Source organism: Aquarana catesbeiana, linkage group LG03, assembly GCF_042186555.1.
Source record: "Aquarana catesbeiana isolate 2022-GZ linkage group LG03, ASM4218655v1, whole genome shotgun sequence".
In the NCBI taxonomy this organism is placed as follows: Eukaryota; Metazoa; Chordata; class Amphibia; order Anura; family Ranidae; genus Aquarana; species Aquarana catesbeiana.
In genome coordinates, this window is record NC_133326.1 from 181,168,123 (window position 1) to 181,184,089 (window position 15,967).

General features: G+C 41.2%; 1 protein-coding gene across 1 annotated transcript in view; it reads right to left on the reverse strand.

Annotated features, from left to right (window-relative positions):
• Positions 1 to 399: 399 nt before the first annotated feature.
• Positions 400 to 15,967, reverse strand: part of CD36 (CD36 molecule (CD36 blood group)) — a 56,545-nt gene continuing 40,977 nt past the window's right edge. The window contains exons 10-13 of the mRNA XM_073624019.1: positions 10,632 to 10,705; positions 8,313 to 8,367; positions 3,910 to 4,064; positions 400 to 521 (exon numbers count right to left, since the gene is read on the reverse strand). Of these exons, the coding sequence (XP_073480120.1) occupies positions 515 to 521; positions 3,910 to 4,064; positions 8,313 to 8,367; positions 10,632 to 10,705 (291 nt within the window). The 3' untranslated portion in view covers positions 400 to 514. The remainder of the gene's footprint in view (positions 522 to 3,909; positions 4,065 to 8,312; positions 8,368 to 10,631; positions 10,706 to 15,967) is intronic.

Here is a 15,967-nt window from a genome sequence, read left to right on the forward strand (position 1 = left end):
TTTGTAGAGAGTTTCGACACTTCTTTTAATGGAATAAGCAAAACATGTAGTTCAAAATGTTATTAACAGGTCTAATAGTGGATGTGTGGTAGATTTTATATAAGACACCTCCTGTGAAATATTTTACCAGTCTTCCCATTTTTGAAAATGTATTTGTTGGGTAAAAGGGTTACCTAATTTCTAGTCTGCAATAGTTTGTCTTATACTAAACATCTAGTGTCTGTGGGTATGTTACCTAATCATACAACAAGACAGAGCTCAAAGCTCCACTATACAAATGTAGTCAAATAACACATACATTTACAGTAAAATGTGTATGACTACATTAATAAAGCACTTTTATTTTTTTAAATGTTTCAAAAATGATTTATTTTTTGATCTGTATTAAAACAAAATCATTGGCTATCATTTAAGATTCATGCTGATGCAATCGACCTCTTTTTGTGACTTGATGCAGTAGTTTACATTTCATCCTAATTTTTTTCAGTAAGTCAGTTTGCGTCCGGAATAGCAATTATTTCCTAAAAAAAAGAAATGCAAAAAATGACTTTAACAATAATACCAGTAGTAATGCTGAACAGTTTAATCATGTGAAAACCTTAATCTATTTTTATTATGTGTGGCACCATGCCTTAATCCAAAATACTGCCACTAAAAACCTCAAGGCTAACTAAAGCATATTAAAGTGATTTTAAAATGCTGCAGTAAAAATAAAAAAAATAAAAAATACTTACCTTAAAACAAAGCCCTTCAGTAGTGCGCTGCCACCGCTGACAGGGCTTCCATCTTACCCTGGTCTTTCCTCTGGGTTCGCGGACTCCGGCTGTGTGAGTGGTCAGAGCCGCGATTATGTCACTCCCGCGCATGAGCACAGGAGCCCTTCAGAGCACATGCTCCAATGATATCATCGTCTGCATCCAGTGTGAATATCTCCTAAACGGTGCCCAATTAGGAGCTATTAATTTTACCTACAGATAAGCCTTATTATATTTTATTTACCTGTAGGTAAAAATCACAAAGCAGACTTTACTACTGCTTTAAAGTGGTTGTAAACCCTTACAGATCACTTTGTGCTTCAGGTGAGCCTATAATAAGGCTTACCTGTAGCTACCCAGGATATCTCCTAAACCTGCACAATATCCCCTGTATTTGCATGTGCCGGCGCACTGACACAAACTGAAGCAACGGCATGTATGTGCCGTTGCTTCAGCGAGTGTGCCATTACCGCGTGCATTCCCTGTGATTGGGAGTGATGTCGGCTGCCGGAGCGGTGTACAGGCACCGCAGTGAGGGCTTTGATCTCAGGTGAGTATTACATAATGAGCTAGTATGCTATGCATACTAGCTCATTATGCCTTTGTCTTGCAGGTGTTAGTTTTTTTTTTTTTTTGTCTTTTTTAAGTGGGGTTACAACCACTTTAATGCCTGTCTTATAAGTGGAGCAGCCTTTGGTTTTATACCAGTATGCCTTAATGCAAACATGTTCCTTAACCGCTTCTGGACCGCCCCACGTTCGTGTACTGCAGTAGGGCGGCCCTTCAGTGCAAAATCATGTACCTGTACGTCATCTTTAGTTCCGGGTCTGGGGCAGGCATACACGCTGCTGGTGACCAAGTCCTTCTGTGATTAGACACAGCGAGAGCCAATCAGCATTTCTGGCGGAGGTCGATGTTCGCCAGCACCGGGCGATCATTCCCATGAGAGGCAGGATGATGATCTGCTTATGTAAACAAGGCAGATTGCCTTTCTGTATGAGGGGAAGATGGAGTTCCTGTGTTTCTGCTAAGCAGGAACACAGATCTCTGTCTTCCCCTAGTCAAGCATCCCCCACACATTTAGAAAGCCCTCCCAGGGATTGCCCCTGATGTTAACACTTTCCCTGCCAATGTCATTAGTACAATGACACTGCATATTTTTAACACTGACCACTGTATTAGTGTCACTGGTCCCCAAAAAAGTGTCACTTAGTGTCCGATTTGTCCGCCGCAATGTGGCAGTCCCACTATAAATTGTTGATTGCCGCCATTACTAGTAAAAAATTTTTAAAAATCCTATAGTTTGTAGATGCTATAACTTTTGCGCAAACCAATCAATATACGCTTATTGGGATATTTTTTTTTACCAAAAACATGTAGCAGAATAAATATTGGCCTAAATTGACGAAGAAATTCGATTTTTTACATTTTTTTTTATTGGATATGTTTTTTTAGCAGAAAGTAAAAAATATATTTTTTTTTTTTCAAAATCGTTGCAATACAGCGCAAAAAATGGTTTGGTCATGAAGGGGGGTAAACCTTCAGGATCTGAAGTGGTTAAGCAAACCATTTTTTGATTTACACTTCCTGTTGTAGGCTGATAACTCTAAACCACTGCCTCACAATTAGCAGTAATGTTGTCAGCCTGCTGTGCAAGCCTAATCAGTCCAGAGGCTGATTAACTCTACGTTCACACCCATGCGTTTTTTAGTGCGTTTTGCAGTTTGCAGAAATGCACTACAGTCCATTTAACATGGTTTTCTATGGTACTAGTTCACATCTATGCATTTTTCGGCCGGTGTATTTTTGGAAAGGGTTGGGGACTTTTTTTCCCGCGATTTGCGGCTAATAGATTTCAATAGAACCGCACCAGATTGAACCGCAAGTGTTTTGTGTTTGTGATGCAATTTTTGATGTGTTTTGCATTTTGCGGTTCTTATTTTACCACTGTCAATAGCTGGTTGATAAGCAGGGGGCTGGGAAGCCGGCCGCCATGTCCTTAGCAACCGATGAGTCATCAGTTGTCAGCTGAATGTAAAAAAAATAAAATAAGGGTGTGGTATGGATTTTGGGGGGGACCATACGCCATTTTTTTAAAATTTTGGTGTGGGGGTCCGCTCCAAATCCATATTAGACCAGAAGGGCCTGGTATTACCTGGGGGGGGGGACCCCACGCCGTTTATTTCATACATTTTTTTGCCAACAACTTTTTCTATTTTTTTTTTTACATTCAGCTTTCAGTAGGGAATGCCACTGACAGCTGATGCCCCCTCCTTAGCAACCAGCTATATACAGTGTGCTTTACAGTGTGTTTAAAGAGAGAAAAAAAAAGTAAAACTCAAAATGCATGAAAACTGCATGCAAAAATGCATAAAAAGCGCTGGTTTAAAAACGCAAAAAAAGTGCCTGAAAAATGCATCAAGCGCAGCCGCATAGCTGCTTAAGGAGCACCCATAGCATGCTGACAACTCTGCTTCTAACTGTGAAGTAGTGGCTTAGTGTTATCAGCCTACAACAAGATATGTTGGTACTGCGGGATCTTTAGGTAAAATACTTGGTAACAGATCCTCCAAAAAGTATTTGACTAATATACTATAAGGCTAAACTGTAGGCAAAAAGATTAAATGAGTAACAAATACATTAGGAGAATCACAAATGCATCTTCAAGCCATCTGCCACAGTGGTGGTTCATTCATTCACAGAACTCTGAGCAAATGACATGGCTGTGTGGATGGAGCCATGTTACATGTTACACCCTAAATACAGGTGCCAAAAAGATTTATAATTTTGTTCAGCCAATATGTGTTCCAGGAACACCTGCCAGAGAGCAAACCTAGGCCCTGGACCCAATGCAGCCCAGTCCAAGACTGTCCCTGTCTATGATAAAACAAGGTCCAGCAGCACCCTGATGAAGTCATTCCTCTGCTCTCCCCTTCTTTGAGCATTATCACAGACCACACCATGCAAAGCAGTAGGCATTGATTGTCCCCGATTGCTGCCCATTGCTCTCTACAGTGCTGCGTGAAGTAAATTACAACAGGCTGAAATTCAAAACAGATTCAGTGCTATGTTTTAACGTTTAGAGTGAGCATTAGAAGTATGAAAATATAAATTAGAATGGGCACTAACTTTTGCATACATTTAGTAGACTTACTTCTTAGATCTTCTAACACAAAGTGCTATAGAACAGGCAAGGAAAATAACACCACCCAGACATATTAGCAGGATCCGTATTACTTCCAGCACCTTCATTGGCACAGTCACACTTGATTTAAATGTATTTGCTGAATCATCACCAATAAGAGCCGTCTAAAAGAAACAAAGCAAAACATTACTGATTGTATCTGATTTGTAGTAGTCTAGTAAAATACATTACAACGAATAGAAGAGAAATTGCGCTGCAACTGGTAACACAACTGCCTGTACAGTTGTTATGTTGTAGGCTTTGAATTTTTAAAAAATAAAACAACTAACATTAGAATCCAGGACAAAACTTAGTTGCTGGAATGTTGATTTCTACCTATTGGTAACTTACAGTAAGTTATCACATACAGGAAAACAATAATATATAAGCGATCAGCCTCATAACTTTTTAAATCACGCAAAAGTGTTTTTTTTTTTTCAAAACTATTAAGGTACCAAGAGATACCACATATCTGTCATTCAAGGCCAAAAGGGGACGTGGATATGTAATGACTGTATAATGTGTGTGGCATACAAACAATAGTAGGTTAAAAGTAAAAAAAAAAAAAAAAAAAATATATATATATATATATATATATATATATATTATATATATAATACATATAATATGTAGCGCCCCCCTGGGTCTACTGGGAGCAAAAAGGTACCTCCAGGGGCAGGGGGCAAACTTACATTCACCTCAGGGCTATGTCCATGGCTATAATGGGAAGCTAGAACAGAATTTGGGTGCCAGTCACTATATATATTTGTAATGCTTTAATAAGGAACTTGGAAGAAGTAGTAAGAGAGAGGGTTAGGGGAGGTTTCAGATACCATTTGCAGATCACTTACAGTCTCCTTGATCGCAAAGGTAAAAAAGCTTTCTCTTTTAGCAGATCTTGAATACCTGGATAGGCCTTTCACACAGACCTAGCAGCCGGTAGAATTTCTGGACAAGCCTCTCTCACAGACTTAGCAACCAGTAGCACTCTTGGAAAAGCCTCTCTCTCACAGACATAGCAGCCAGGAGTTAGTTACCACGGTTTAGATTGTAGAATAGGATTCAGATTCAGTGTCAGAACCTTTAAGCCATCCGAGAGTAGTTTAGATATAGGTGTATCCTCCAAACGAGTCACCAGGCCCTCCTGAGAGATCAGCCTTCATCCTGGCTCTCTCCAGCAAGGGTCCTCCCCTGGATCTCCTCAGTTTGGCTCGGCTTCTTCCACACAGGCAAGACAGCCTAAGGACCACCAGAGTATTAGTAGGCCCCAGATAGGCTTCTGGGCCTACTTGCAGAACTTGTAGCAACACACCCTCAGGCCAGGAGGAAGTTAATGACACAAGAGCACATGGCTCTGCCCAATAAATACCCCCTTCCCAGAATGCACATTGGCCAGGAACCTCCTACTGGGCTGTTCTGGAGAAAGAATATTCATTACATAGCTCAACCTAGTTGTAATTCTCATTAAGGATGAGCTGAACACCCCCCGGTTCGGTTCACACCAGAACATGTGAACAGGCAAAAAATTTAGACGAATATGTGAACACCGTTAAAGTCTATGGGACACGAACATGAAAAATCAAAAGTGCTCATTTTAAAGGCTTATATGCAAGTTATTGTCATAAAAAGTGTTTGGGGACCCGGGTCCTGCCCCAGGGAACATGTATCAATGCAAAAAAAAGTTTTAAAAACAGCCGTTTTTTCAGGGGCAGTGATTTTAAAGATGCTTAAAGTGAAACAATAAAAATGAAATATTCCTTTAAATATCGTGCCTGGGGGGTGTCTATAGTATGCCTGTAAAGTGGTGCAATTTTCCCGTGTTTAGAACAGTATCACAGCAAAATGAAATTTCTAAAGGAAAAAAGTCATTTAAAACTGATCGCATCTGTAATGAATTGCCATAGGGGTCTGTAATGGAAATGGCATGGGGTCCCCCCAAAATCCATACCTGAGCCTTTTCCGAGCACACAACCTGGCAGGCCACAGGAAAAGAGGGGTACAAGAGAGTGCCCCCCCCTCCTGAACCATACCAGGCCACATGCCCTCAACATGGGGAGGGTGCTTTGGAGTAGCCCCCCCAAAACACCTTGCCCCATGTTGATGTGGACAAGGGCCTCATCCCCAAAACCCTTGCCCGCTGGTTGTGGGGGTCTGCGGGCGGGGGGCTTATTGGAATCTGGAGGCCCCCTTTAACAAGGGGACCCCCAGATCCCGGCCTCCCCATCTATGTGAATTGGTAACGGGTACCCCTGTACCCCTACCATTTCACAAAAAAAGTGTCAAAAATAGTAAAAAAGACAGGAGACACTTTGGGTCAAGTCCTTTATTAAAAGATAAAAAAATAAAAATGTCCCATGATGTAAATCCATCTCACGCCGTCTGACGAGCTGAAAAAAGAAAAAAAAAAAGCCGCAACAGCTCAGCCTCCATGGGAGGCTCCCACTGAGTGACGCTTCTTCTCAGTGACAGCTGTTATATAGCTGAGGGCGGGGCCATTTACGTCACCAGATTCCAATAAGCCCTCCACCCGCAGACCCCCACAACCACCGGGCAAGGGTTGTGGGGATGAGGCCCTTGTCCCCATCAACATGGGGACAAGGTGCTTTAGGGGGCTACTCCAAAGCATCCTCCCCATGTTGAGGGCATGCGGCCTGGTACGGTTCAGAAGGGGAGGCGCTCTGTCACCCCCCCTTTTCCTGTGGTCTGCCAGGTTGCGTGCTTGGATAAGGGTCTGGTATGGATTTTGGGGGGGACCCCTACGCCATTTTTTTAAATTTTGGCACAGGGTTTTCCATTAAAATCCATACCAGATCTGAAGGGCCTGCTATGGATTTTGGGGGGACCCCCACGCAATTTATTTTTACATTTTTGGTCGGGGTTCCCCTTAATATTCATACCAGACCCAAAGGGCATGGTAATAGACTCGGGGGGGACCCATGCCGTTTTTTTCAATGAGTTTTATCTATATTGCCGAGACCCGACAATTCATTACAGCCTCGATCAGTTTTAAATTACTTTTATTCCTTTAGAAATGTCATTTTGCTGTGGTACTGTTCTAAACACGGCAAAACTGTGCCACTTTACAGGCATACTACAGACAACCCCCCCCCCCCCCCATGCACGATATTTAAAGGAATATTTCATTTTTATTGTTTCACTTTAAGCATCATTAAAATCACTGCTCCTGAAAAAACGTCTGTTTTTAAAACTTTTTTTTGCATTGATACATGTCCCCTGGGGCAGGAACTGGGTCCCCAAATACTTTTTATGCATATAAGCCTTTAGAATGAGCACTTTTGGTTTTTCATGTTAATGTCCCATAGACTTTAACAGTGTTCCGTGGCTTTCGAATTTGCCGCGAACACCGCATAATGTTCGCTGTTCGGCGAACAGGCGAACACCCGAAGTTCGACTCGAACATCAGGCTCATCCCTAATTCTCATACTGGCCTGTGGTACCAATGACACCTACTGGCAATAGCATAGCTCCCAACTGTCCCTAATTTCGAGGCACTGTCCCTGATTTGGAGCAACGTCCCTCTGTCCCTCATTCCTTCTCATTTGTCCCTCATTTTGTTCTGATCTATAAAGATGTATATAAAATGCAATTTTTATTTATCAAAAAGTCTTTTCCAGCGCTAAACCTTTCATCTGATTTCTAAATTGCTGCATTTGTAAATTCCAAAAGCCAATATAAAGGAATAGTAGTGGTAAAAAAAAAAAAAAACACTTGTGGGTTTAACCAATCTTGTTTTTTGTACAATTCTCCTTTAATGGGGCGTGACAAGGGGTGTGTCCTATGCTTGCATACTTTTGCTGATAGGTGTCTCTCATTCCCATCTCAGAAAGTTGCGAGGTATGGCAATAGTGAGAAATGCACAACTCAGTTATGTTTAGAACAGAACCAAATAAACTATTCAATAAAATCTGAGCTGTTTACAGCTCAGCCAAAAACTAAATTTACACTATAGCCCCATTTTTAGGAACAGGGGGCTATATATCTATATATATATATATATATATATATATACACACACACTGTATACTATTGTATTGCCTTTGTCATGTCAATAATAATCATAGAAAGAAACTATGTTTAAAATCACTGCATAGCTTGCTTATTGGATTTAAATATATGTGCATTTATGATTGTGCATAAATCAAGGAAAACATTATTGTGCAGGTAAATATCAGTGTAGCTACTGTATGTACAATTATAAGTGTTCTGACAGGAGGACTCATCTTAGCTAACTGTGGACAGCTGTATTGACTTGTTGAATGTATAGAAATGGATACATATCATTTATTTATAACTAATATTTTCAATAGACACTGTATAAATACACTATAACAAGTACATCAGTATTTGCTTACTTCGTTCAGCCACAACACAGGAAACACAAATTCTGATGTGAGATTTGCCAAAACACTGAAAAATAAAGTTTAAATAAATAAATAAATTCAACTTGTATTACTCATACCTGTATATTTGACAGATTGCATGTAGGAAACAGCAAGAAGCTTGCAGTGGGTGTTTATTGGAATATCTTTCCTTTAGCAGGGGTTCTCAGGGGATCACCATCTGGATGAAAAACTAAAGTATTTAGCAGGTAGGTTGTGCTACCCATATGCAGCACAATGTTTAATTTTCTGCTTTGAACACAGTGTACATTTAATGGTCCAAAAATGAGAAGACCATGGCATGGTATAACACCATGGTATAACATGGTATAACATAGTAAGATTTAGTAAGATCGTCATAGCTGCTATTATATTATATAAAGTAATACCTCGGATTGCGAGTTACGTGGTTTACGAGCGTTTCGCAATACGAGCTATTTTTTTTTAATCCTGACTCGGTTTGCGAGAGTTGTCTCTCAAGACAAGCAGGATTCAAGCCTCTGGGGTGTGCAGTACCACATTTGGTGGTACGGGGGTACCAGTGACACTCTGAGCCACTCGGAGACACTCGGAGACACTCGGAAACACTCCATTCCTGAGTGTCTCCTAGCAGCTCTGAGCGGTCTCCGAGTGTTTCCAAGTGTCTCCAGCGTCCCCCCCCCCCCTGGCCACATATGGTACTGCATAAATTATCAGTGCCACTGGAACTAATTATCTGAGTTTCCATTGATTCCTATGGGAAAACTCGCTTTGATATATGAGTGCTTTGGAATACAAGCATTCTTCTGGAACTAATTATGCTCATAATCTGAAGGCAGGTATATATATATATATATATATATATATATATACCTGCCTTCAGCTAACAACTGGATCGTCTACTTCCATCATCAGTTCATTCCCCACAGTCACTAGCTTTTGTTTCACCAGCCCCTCCCGCTTAGATTGTAAGCTTGCAGGAGCAGGGCCCTTCTAACACTTTTGTATTGAATTGTACTGTTGATGTATTGTCTCCCTTTATATTGTAAAGCGCTTGCAAACTGTTGGCGCTATATAAATCCTGTATAATAATAATTTTATATATATATATATATCTATATCTATATATATCTATATCTATATATATCTATATATATAGATAGATATATATAGATATAGATATATATATATGAATTATATATTAAATAATGTTTTCTTAAAGCAGACATTCATCCAGTACAGGTTTGTCAAAGTGACATTCACACAGTATAGCAGGAACCATAAGGTGCCTCACCTACCAGCCCTAAACTCTATTGTCATCAAAGCTACAGATTCATGGGTCAAGATAAACCCAATTCTTCGGGACACAGAGGCTAACACCCCCACTTCAATTCAGCACTTGATCTCTGAGCACTGTCACATGGAGGTAGGGGCTTTTGTTGTTCTGTGTAGGTTTCAGCATTCTGGACCTTGCACAGGAATCTCAGGGGACACCAGATGCAGATTTAGCTGGCGCCTAGCGGTGGAACTTGGGGTAGGTACAGATGGGCACCATTTACTTTAAAGCAAACCTCTTAGATATGAGCTATGGTCACATTGTTTGCCAATTGCCCTTTTCAGGCAATCAATAGCGGAAACATCAGCAAATTTGTGCTCTTTTCTTAAATTTGGAAAGCTATAAAAGAAAGCAGCTGACATTGGTCTTGGTATATTCTAAATATGTTATACCAAGTGCATTGCATTGTAATATAAATCAAACTGCAGACAGACTCAGTAAAAATATTTTAATATTTCTCATTTATAAGGTACTGCTCTGCAAATAGTTGTTTCTTGGCAACAGGTTACTTTTTAAAGTAGAACTCAACTGACTATTATTTTTAAAATCAGAATCTAAAATGGCTACATAACATCACTCATTTTAATTATTTAATTATTATTACTATTGCATTAATATTGCAAAATATTAATAGAATGGATGCAGTGATCATTCTAAGGCATTAACAAATGCACAAAAATATGTATACAGCATATCAGTGTTGTTTGTTTCCATCTTTAAAGATGATAAATAATGGTCACTGTCAAGCAACAGTCCTACATTTTCTCCAGTTTTCTGCGTTTCTGTTTTTTATCTACCCAGTCACATTTAGTACACAGAACTCCAACATTTTGTCCGTACGATACAATGCAAAACAGGCCGCAAGTATGCTGGGAGCACAATTTTTATCTACAAATATTATTGCTATAATCCTACAGACCACAGCTGGAGCAAAGGACAGGACTACTGCAGGTGAGATATACTTGTTGCATACTCACTCTATTTGACTTGTTGGCTGAAACATTACATTGACCTGTAATCTTTTAGCAAAGTGCATTGTAAACCCAGTTATCTGAAAAAGAAACGTATTAAGTGCATGAAACTGGCATATCAGCACAGAAATAAGACTGTAAAATAGCAACACTTTGTTACTGTTGATTACTATGGGAAATATCAAGTATTTTCTTGTTTCTTAAAGTCATAAAACCCACAACAGAAATAACCATTCTTTTATTGCATAGCTTTATTTAATATAGAGATCACAGTACGTAAAGCCCAGCTGAAATCACAGACGTAGACATGCAGTCTGATAGACAGTGTACTAGCAACCTTCATCTTCATTGACTTACCTCTATTTTCCTGTTATCTCAGTTCTGCGGCTTGTTAAAATGACTGTGCAGCTTAAAGTGGAAGTAAACCCTCTTATCATTTTCAGCGAAGGAAGCTTCCATCTTTGCCTCTGTTTAATCTTCAACTGCCATGGTGCTGCACATCTGTTCCGTTATGTCACTAGCCATTGGATGGTTTGGCAGTTTGGTTGAGAGCACAGCCAATGTGCAGTTAGCATTCCCGGTATGCCGGGAATGTAACTGTGTTTTGAAACTATTAAATCGATGGGTTTACTATTGCTTTAATAAACATCAGCGCTAGACCCAGTGCACTCTGTAATCAGTTCTCAGTACCAGACCTGGCCAGGAACACTCCCTGCCCTTCTCTTCAATACAAGTCTGTGTGGGGACACTTGTGCTAAGGGGTGTAGCTGTTACTTAGCTGTACCTGCATAAAGCACTGGAGAAAGCAGCATTTTCACTAAGAGAACATGTATCTTACAGCATTTACAAGCAAAAAAAAAAAGCGAAGACTATAATGAGATTAAAAAGAGTGTGAGACTTCAGTTGGGCTTTAAACTTTCTAAACCTCTAACTGTTGGATAATGTGCCAGATGACACCTCTATCATTTCCAATACAATATCATAGAGCACTTTCAGAGAACCATCCCAAAAACTTTTTCCTATAAAGTTAAAAGGCATATCTCTCCTTCATCCCACAATTCAGCATTTGGTGTCTAAAGGACCTATTGGCAATTCTAAACATGCCTATGATTAAAAATATCAGTTTTCAGAAAGTCATTATCCTATAGTTGCTTGAGATGTCTCCTGCTTTGTCTTAAGGACACTTGTGAGGGCTGTAATGTGCCTGAACTGTGCATAGCATCGTCCAGTATTATTCCTGTAGCTAGTACACCACTGTGACAGCTCACTGACTTGTCACTGCCTCTTGTCAATACAGAAGCAGCACCGAAAGGCATGTGGGAGAGACAGTTACTATAGGAAATATGTTTCAAGAAACACAGATTGCTGGATGGAGTGAGAACAAGACATGGAATACTGAAGCCTTGTTTTGGACAATGCTTTGAGGAGGTGAGAATGAGGCTTGCAGCAGGGAAGCCTTGGACTACAGACTTATGTTATCTTATCTTACTGATGTGTTTAGAATGCTGCTATTCCTTGCAAGCATCTGTGATGAGAATTCCCAAGGCTGTTTTCAATCCAGGAACATTGCTGAACAGGAATGAGATGATCTGGTGGATGCTATATATTATACAAAAAGAGTGCAAAATCTGGTGCAGCTCTGCCCAGAGACCAATTAGCTTCCAGGTTTGTTTTTGCCAAAGCTTAATTGAACAAGCTAAAGTTAGAAGCCGTTTGGCTACCATGCAGAGCTGCACCAGATTTTGTACTCTCCAGTTTTAGTAAATGAATACCAAAGTGTCCTAGGCTGAAAAATGTCACAATTATATTGAAGTGTATAAAGCACTGTTACTTTATTTAAATGCTTCTGAGCAGAAGGTTTATTAGGATTGGGTATGAGCTTCGGGTTCAGCCTGAACCTAGTTTGAAGTTCAGCAAAAGGGCAAACAAGCTGGTCATATTGGGCAGTTCAACCAATTGATCACCCAGCTGATGTTTGTGCACTGGTGCTGCAAAATTACAGGTCCCGGACAGCTTCTGTTTGAAAACAAACTAGCTGGTGGGGTTCCTGGGATATGTCATTGACCAAATATGTTCATAAATATCATCATTTCCAGCTGGTTTGTTGTCATACAGCAGCCAGCCGGGATCTGTCCTTTGAGCTGGGAGCAGCGGTGGGAGAACATCGTTGGGCAAGGTGGGTCGCTGTGTCACCGAGTTATCATAATTCATGACAGATGGCCCACTCAAACAGCAGCTTTATCTGATTGGATGCAGCCACTTTTTGTCTGACAATTTTCCTCCTGGCACCTTCAATATTTCAGTTCAGGGATGTTGACAGGGCCACCCACTGAGGCCACCCACCTTGGGAACAGATTCACTATTTACAGATTCACTGGGGGGGTGATCTGAGGTGGAGGGGGGCACAGAGACAAGTATGGGGATAAGGGATGGGAGTACCTGTACCTATCCTCTTTCCTGGCAGTCACACTACTCCACAACTGAGCAATAAAAAGCATTTAGCACATTGCTTATTACCTTATAATACACAGATCATGGTGAATGGTAGAATAACTGAAGGAGTTTTTACACTAGCCTAGTGTTAGCTCCAGGCATTTATTGTGAATTAAAAAAAGAAACAGAACATTTCTCTGAACCTTATTGAATAGACGTGAGCATGCATTAGATTTAATGTAGAAATTTAGGCACCATAACTCCTACCTTTTTTTAATAATACTGCCTCCACCGTCCCCCATCACATATGGAGTTGGGCGAATGGTTGGGCTTGAGCATAAGTTTGGGCTGAACATTGGCTATTCGCCCCATTCTGGAAATTTGCAGGGTGTTCGGCCCTGCCAAATGCCCTACAATGCACTGCGTGCAACTTTGCCTAATCAGGACGCAGTATAAGCTGGTTGTTAAGGAGCAGAGTCGGGAAGCTGGCCGCGGCATCCTTAACAACTGATGAGTCATCAGCTGTCAATGTGCTTCCCCCCGCTGAAAAAAAAAAATTGCCGTAAAAAAAAATTAAAATGAAAAAAAAAACCAGTGTGGGGTCCCCCCAAAATCCATACCACCCCCCCCACTGCCCCCAACCTCAAGGCACCTTGTCCCCATGTTGATGGGGACAAGGGCCTCATCCCCACAACTGTGGCCGGTGGTTGTGGGGGTCTGCAGGCAGGGGGCTTATCGGAATCTGGAAATCCCCTTTAACAAGCATGCACCGCTCCATGACATCAGGGGGTGGTGCCACCAGGTGATGTAGCCAGATGGCCCCGCCCCTTACCTATATCAGAATTGTCAAATGGCATAGTCTGCAGTAGACAGCCAGCCTTCATGTCGGCAAGAACGCTTTTTATTTCTTTTTCGGGTGCCCGGGTGGCATGATTGACGATGGATTTACATCGGGGGACATTTCTTTTTTTCTTTTTTAATAAAGGATTTGTCAAAAACTGTGTGTGTGTTTTTTTTATTACTTTTTCACACTTTTTTGGTGAATGGGTCTCCCCGCCCGAAAAGCACCCCCCCCACCCCCATGTCGAGGGTATGTGGCCTGGTATGGTTCAGGACTCCTGACCTGCATACTTGATCATGAAAGATTTACTTAAAACCTCAGTTATTATCTGTGACAGAACCCACTGTCACTGTGTGTTTTGGAGGGGGCTGTGGGCTGGCCTCCTTTCCACAGATTTTGACCCAGAAGAGACTGAGAGACTTGGGAACAAAATGGCAATGAGATAATGTAATGTAATGCTACATCCCTTCTCCCCCATCCCCCCTCTTGTTGCTGTGTTTAATTGTGTTGGGTCATGGCACATAGACAAAGGTCTGAAGACACCTCCCAGCAGGGGGTGTGTAAGGAGGGGCTGCCTGCTTATCATAATCCCTTTATGTGTTTCAACTGTAGTTGTTTGAATATACAAGTGTTGAGTTTCCATTGGTTCTTCCTTGTCCCCTACCCACTCTATGACAAGGCTAAGGGGAGTGTCCCTAACTGTGTTTAAAAATGTATGTTTGGTACTTAATAAAGAGTTTATGTTTTGCATGTTTAACTCTCAACACCTATGTGGCTTGTCTCGCGATTGATGGGTTAAGGGCTGGTTATGGCGAGTCTACAGGCTGCGGGTGCGTTTGGAGGACAGGAGACACAGGTCTGGCGGAGGTTCCCATACAGAGTATCCGAGATCCGTCACAATATCTATACAGCAGGTGACTCTATATGCAGGACTGCATTCTGAAAGCACAGCTGCATAATTATTTCCTTATTGCAACCTCTAGGCCCTTTAGGTTGGCTTTAATGCCTGGGAGGCTGTGTGGCTTCTCTAACATGTTCCTGGCTCTCACAGAAGTTACATGATCGAGAGCCCTTCCCTATGACAGTGACAGCTCCAGTCAGCATGCTTGGAGCACATCGTGAGCACAACCTCCTGCCATCCTCCCACCATGAATACATATGTTTTGTGGCTAGACATTAAAGCCCAACTTACTTGCTGCTGCATACTGTATATACATTACATGGTCAGCAAGAGGTTAAGAGCAAGTTTTCTTGGAAGAGCAAGTTTATTGTAAACTTCTATAATTAGAACATGTAGTTCAGACCCAACTGACAGGATAAAGAAGGGAATGTTAAGAGTTGCCATACACTAAGAAGTTACAGCATGTCTTCCAGCACTGATCATATTGCAATGAGGATATTTGCAATGTGTCTTGCAGCACAGGTCTAAATCACGGGTCAGATTTCAGTGAATCTCTGTAGGGTATCTAACCTCAGAATAAACCTCTGTAGGGTATCGGTATAAAGAATACAGCACTGTATGAATACAGAAAACATCACCTCCAGGCCTTGCATTATCACTAGGGGCCTCACATTTCAGAATGCCCAATTTTTGGTATTTAATCAAAATGACCAATCTGGTGTTATTTTTAACTGGGGTAAATTAAAACTGTGTATAACAAGAACTCCTGTAATGCTCACCCACCGACAAATCAAATTACTTCTCCAGATCACTACAGCCACAAAACAAACGATCGCAAAAGCTTGGAAAACCCCAACTCTCACTCTTGCTGAAACTAAACACAGAATAAACCAGGCAATGATCCACGTTATAATTGAAGCAATTTGTCTGGACAGGGTTCCACACTGGCACCGCTGCGTGACGCACTATTTCCCTGTGGAGTTTAATGAATCTTTACTTCAGCCTCGGTGATTGTTTTTTTTAAGTTTGCTTACAGCATCTGTGAACACTGGGAACTGCGTTGCTCCCTGGGGTCCCCCTTCCCCAGTGCCTTCTTCCCCTCCTCTCCTGCCCTCATCTTCTTCTCCCTCTCTCTTATCTTATCTTCCCCTTCTTTTCTTTTTCCTT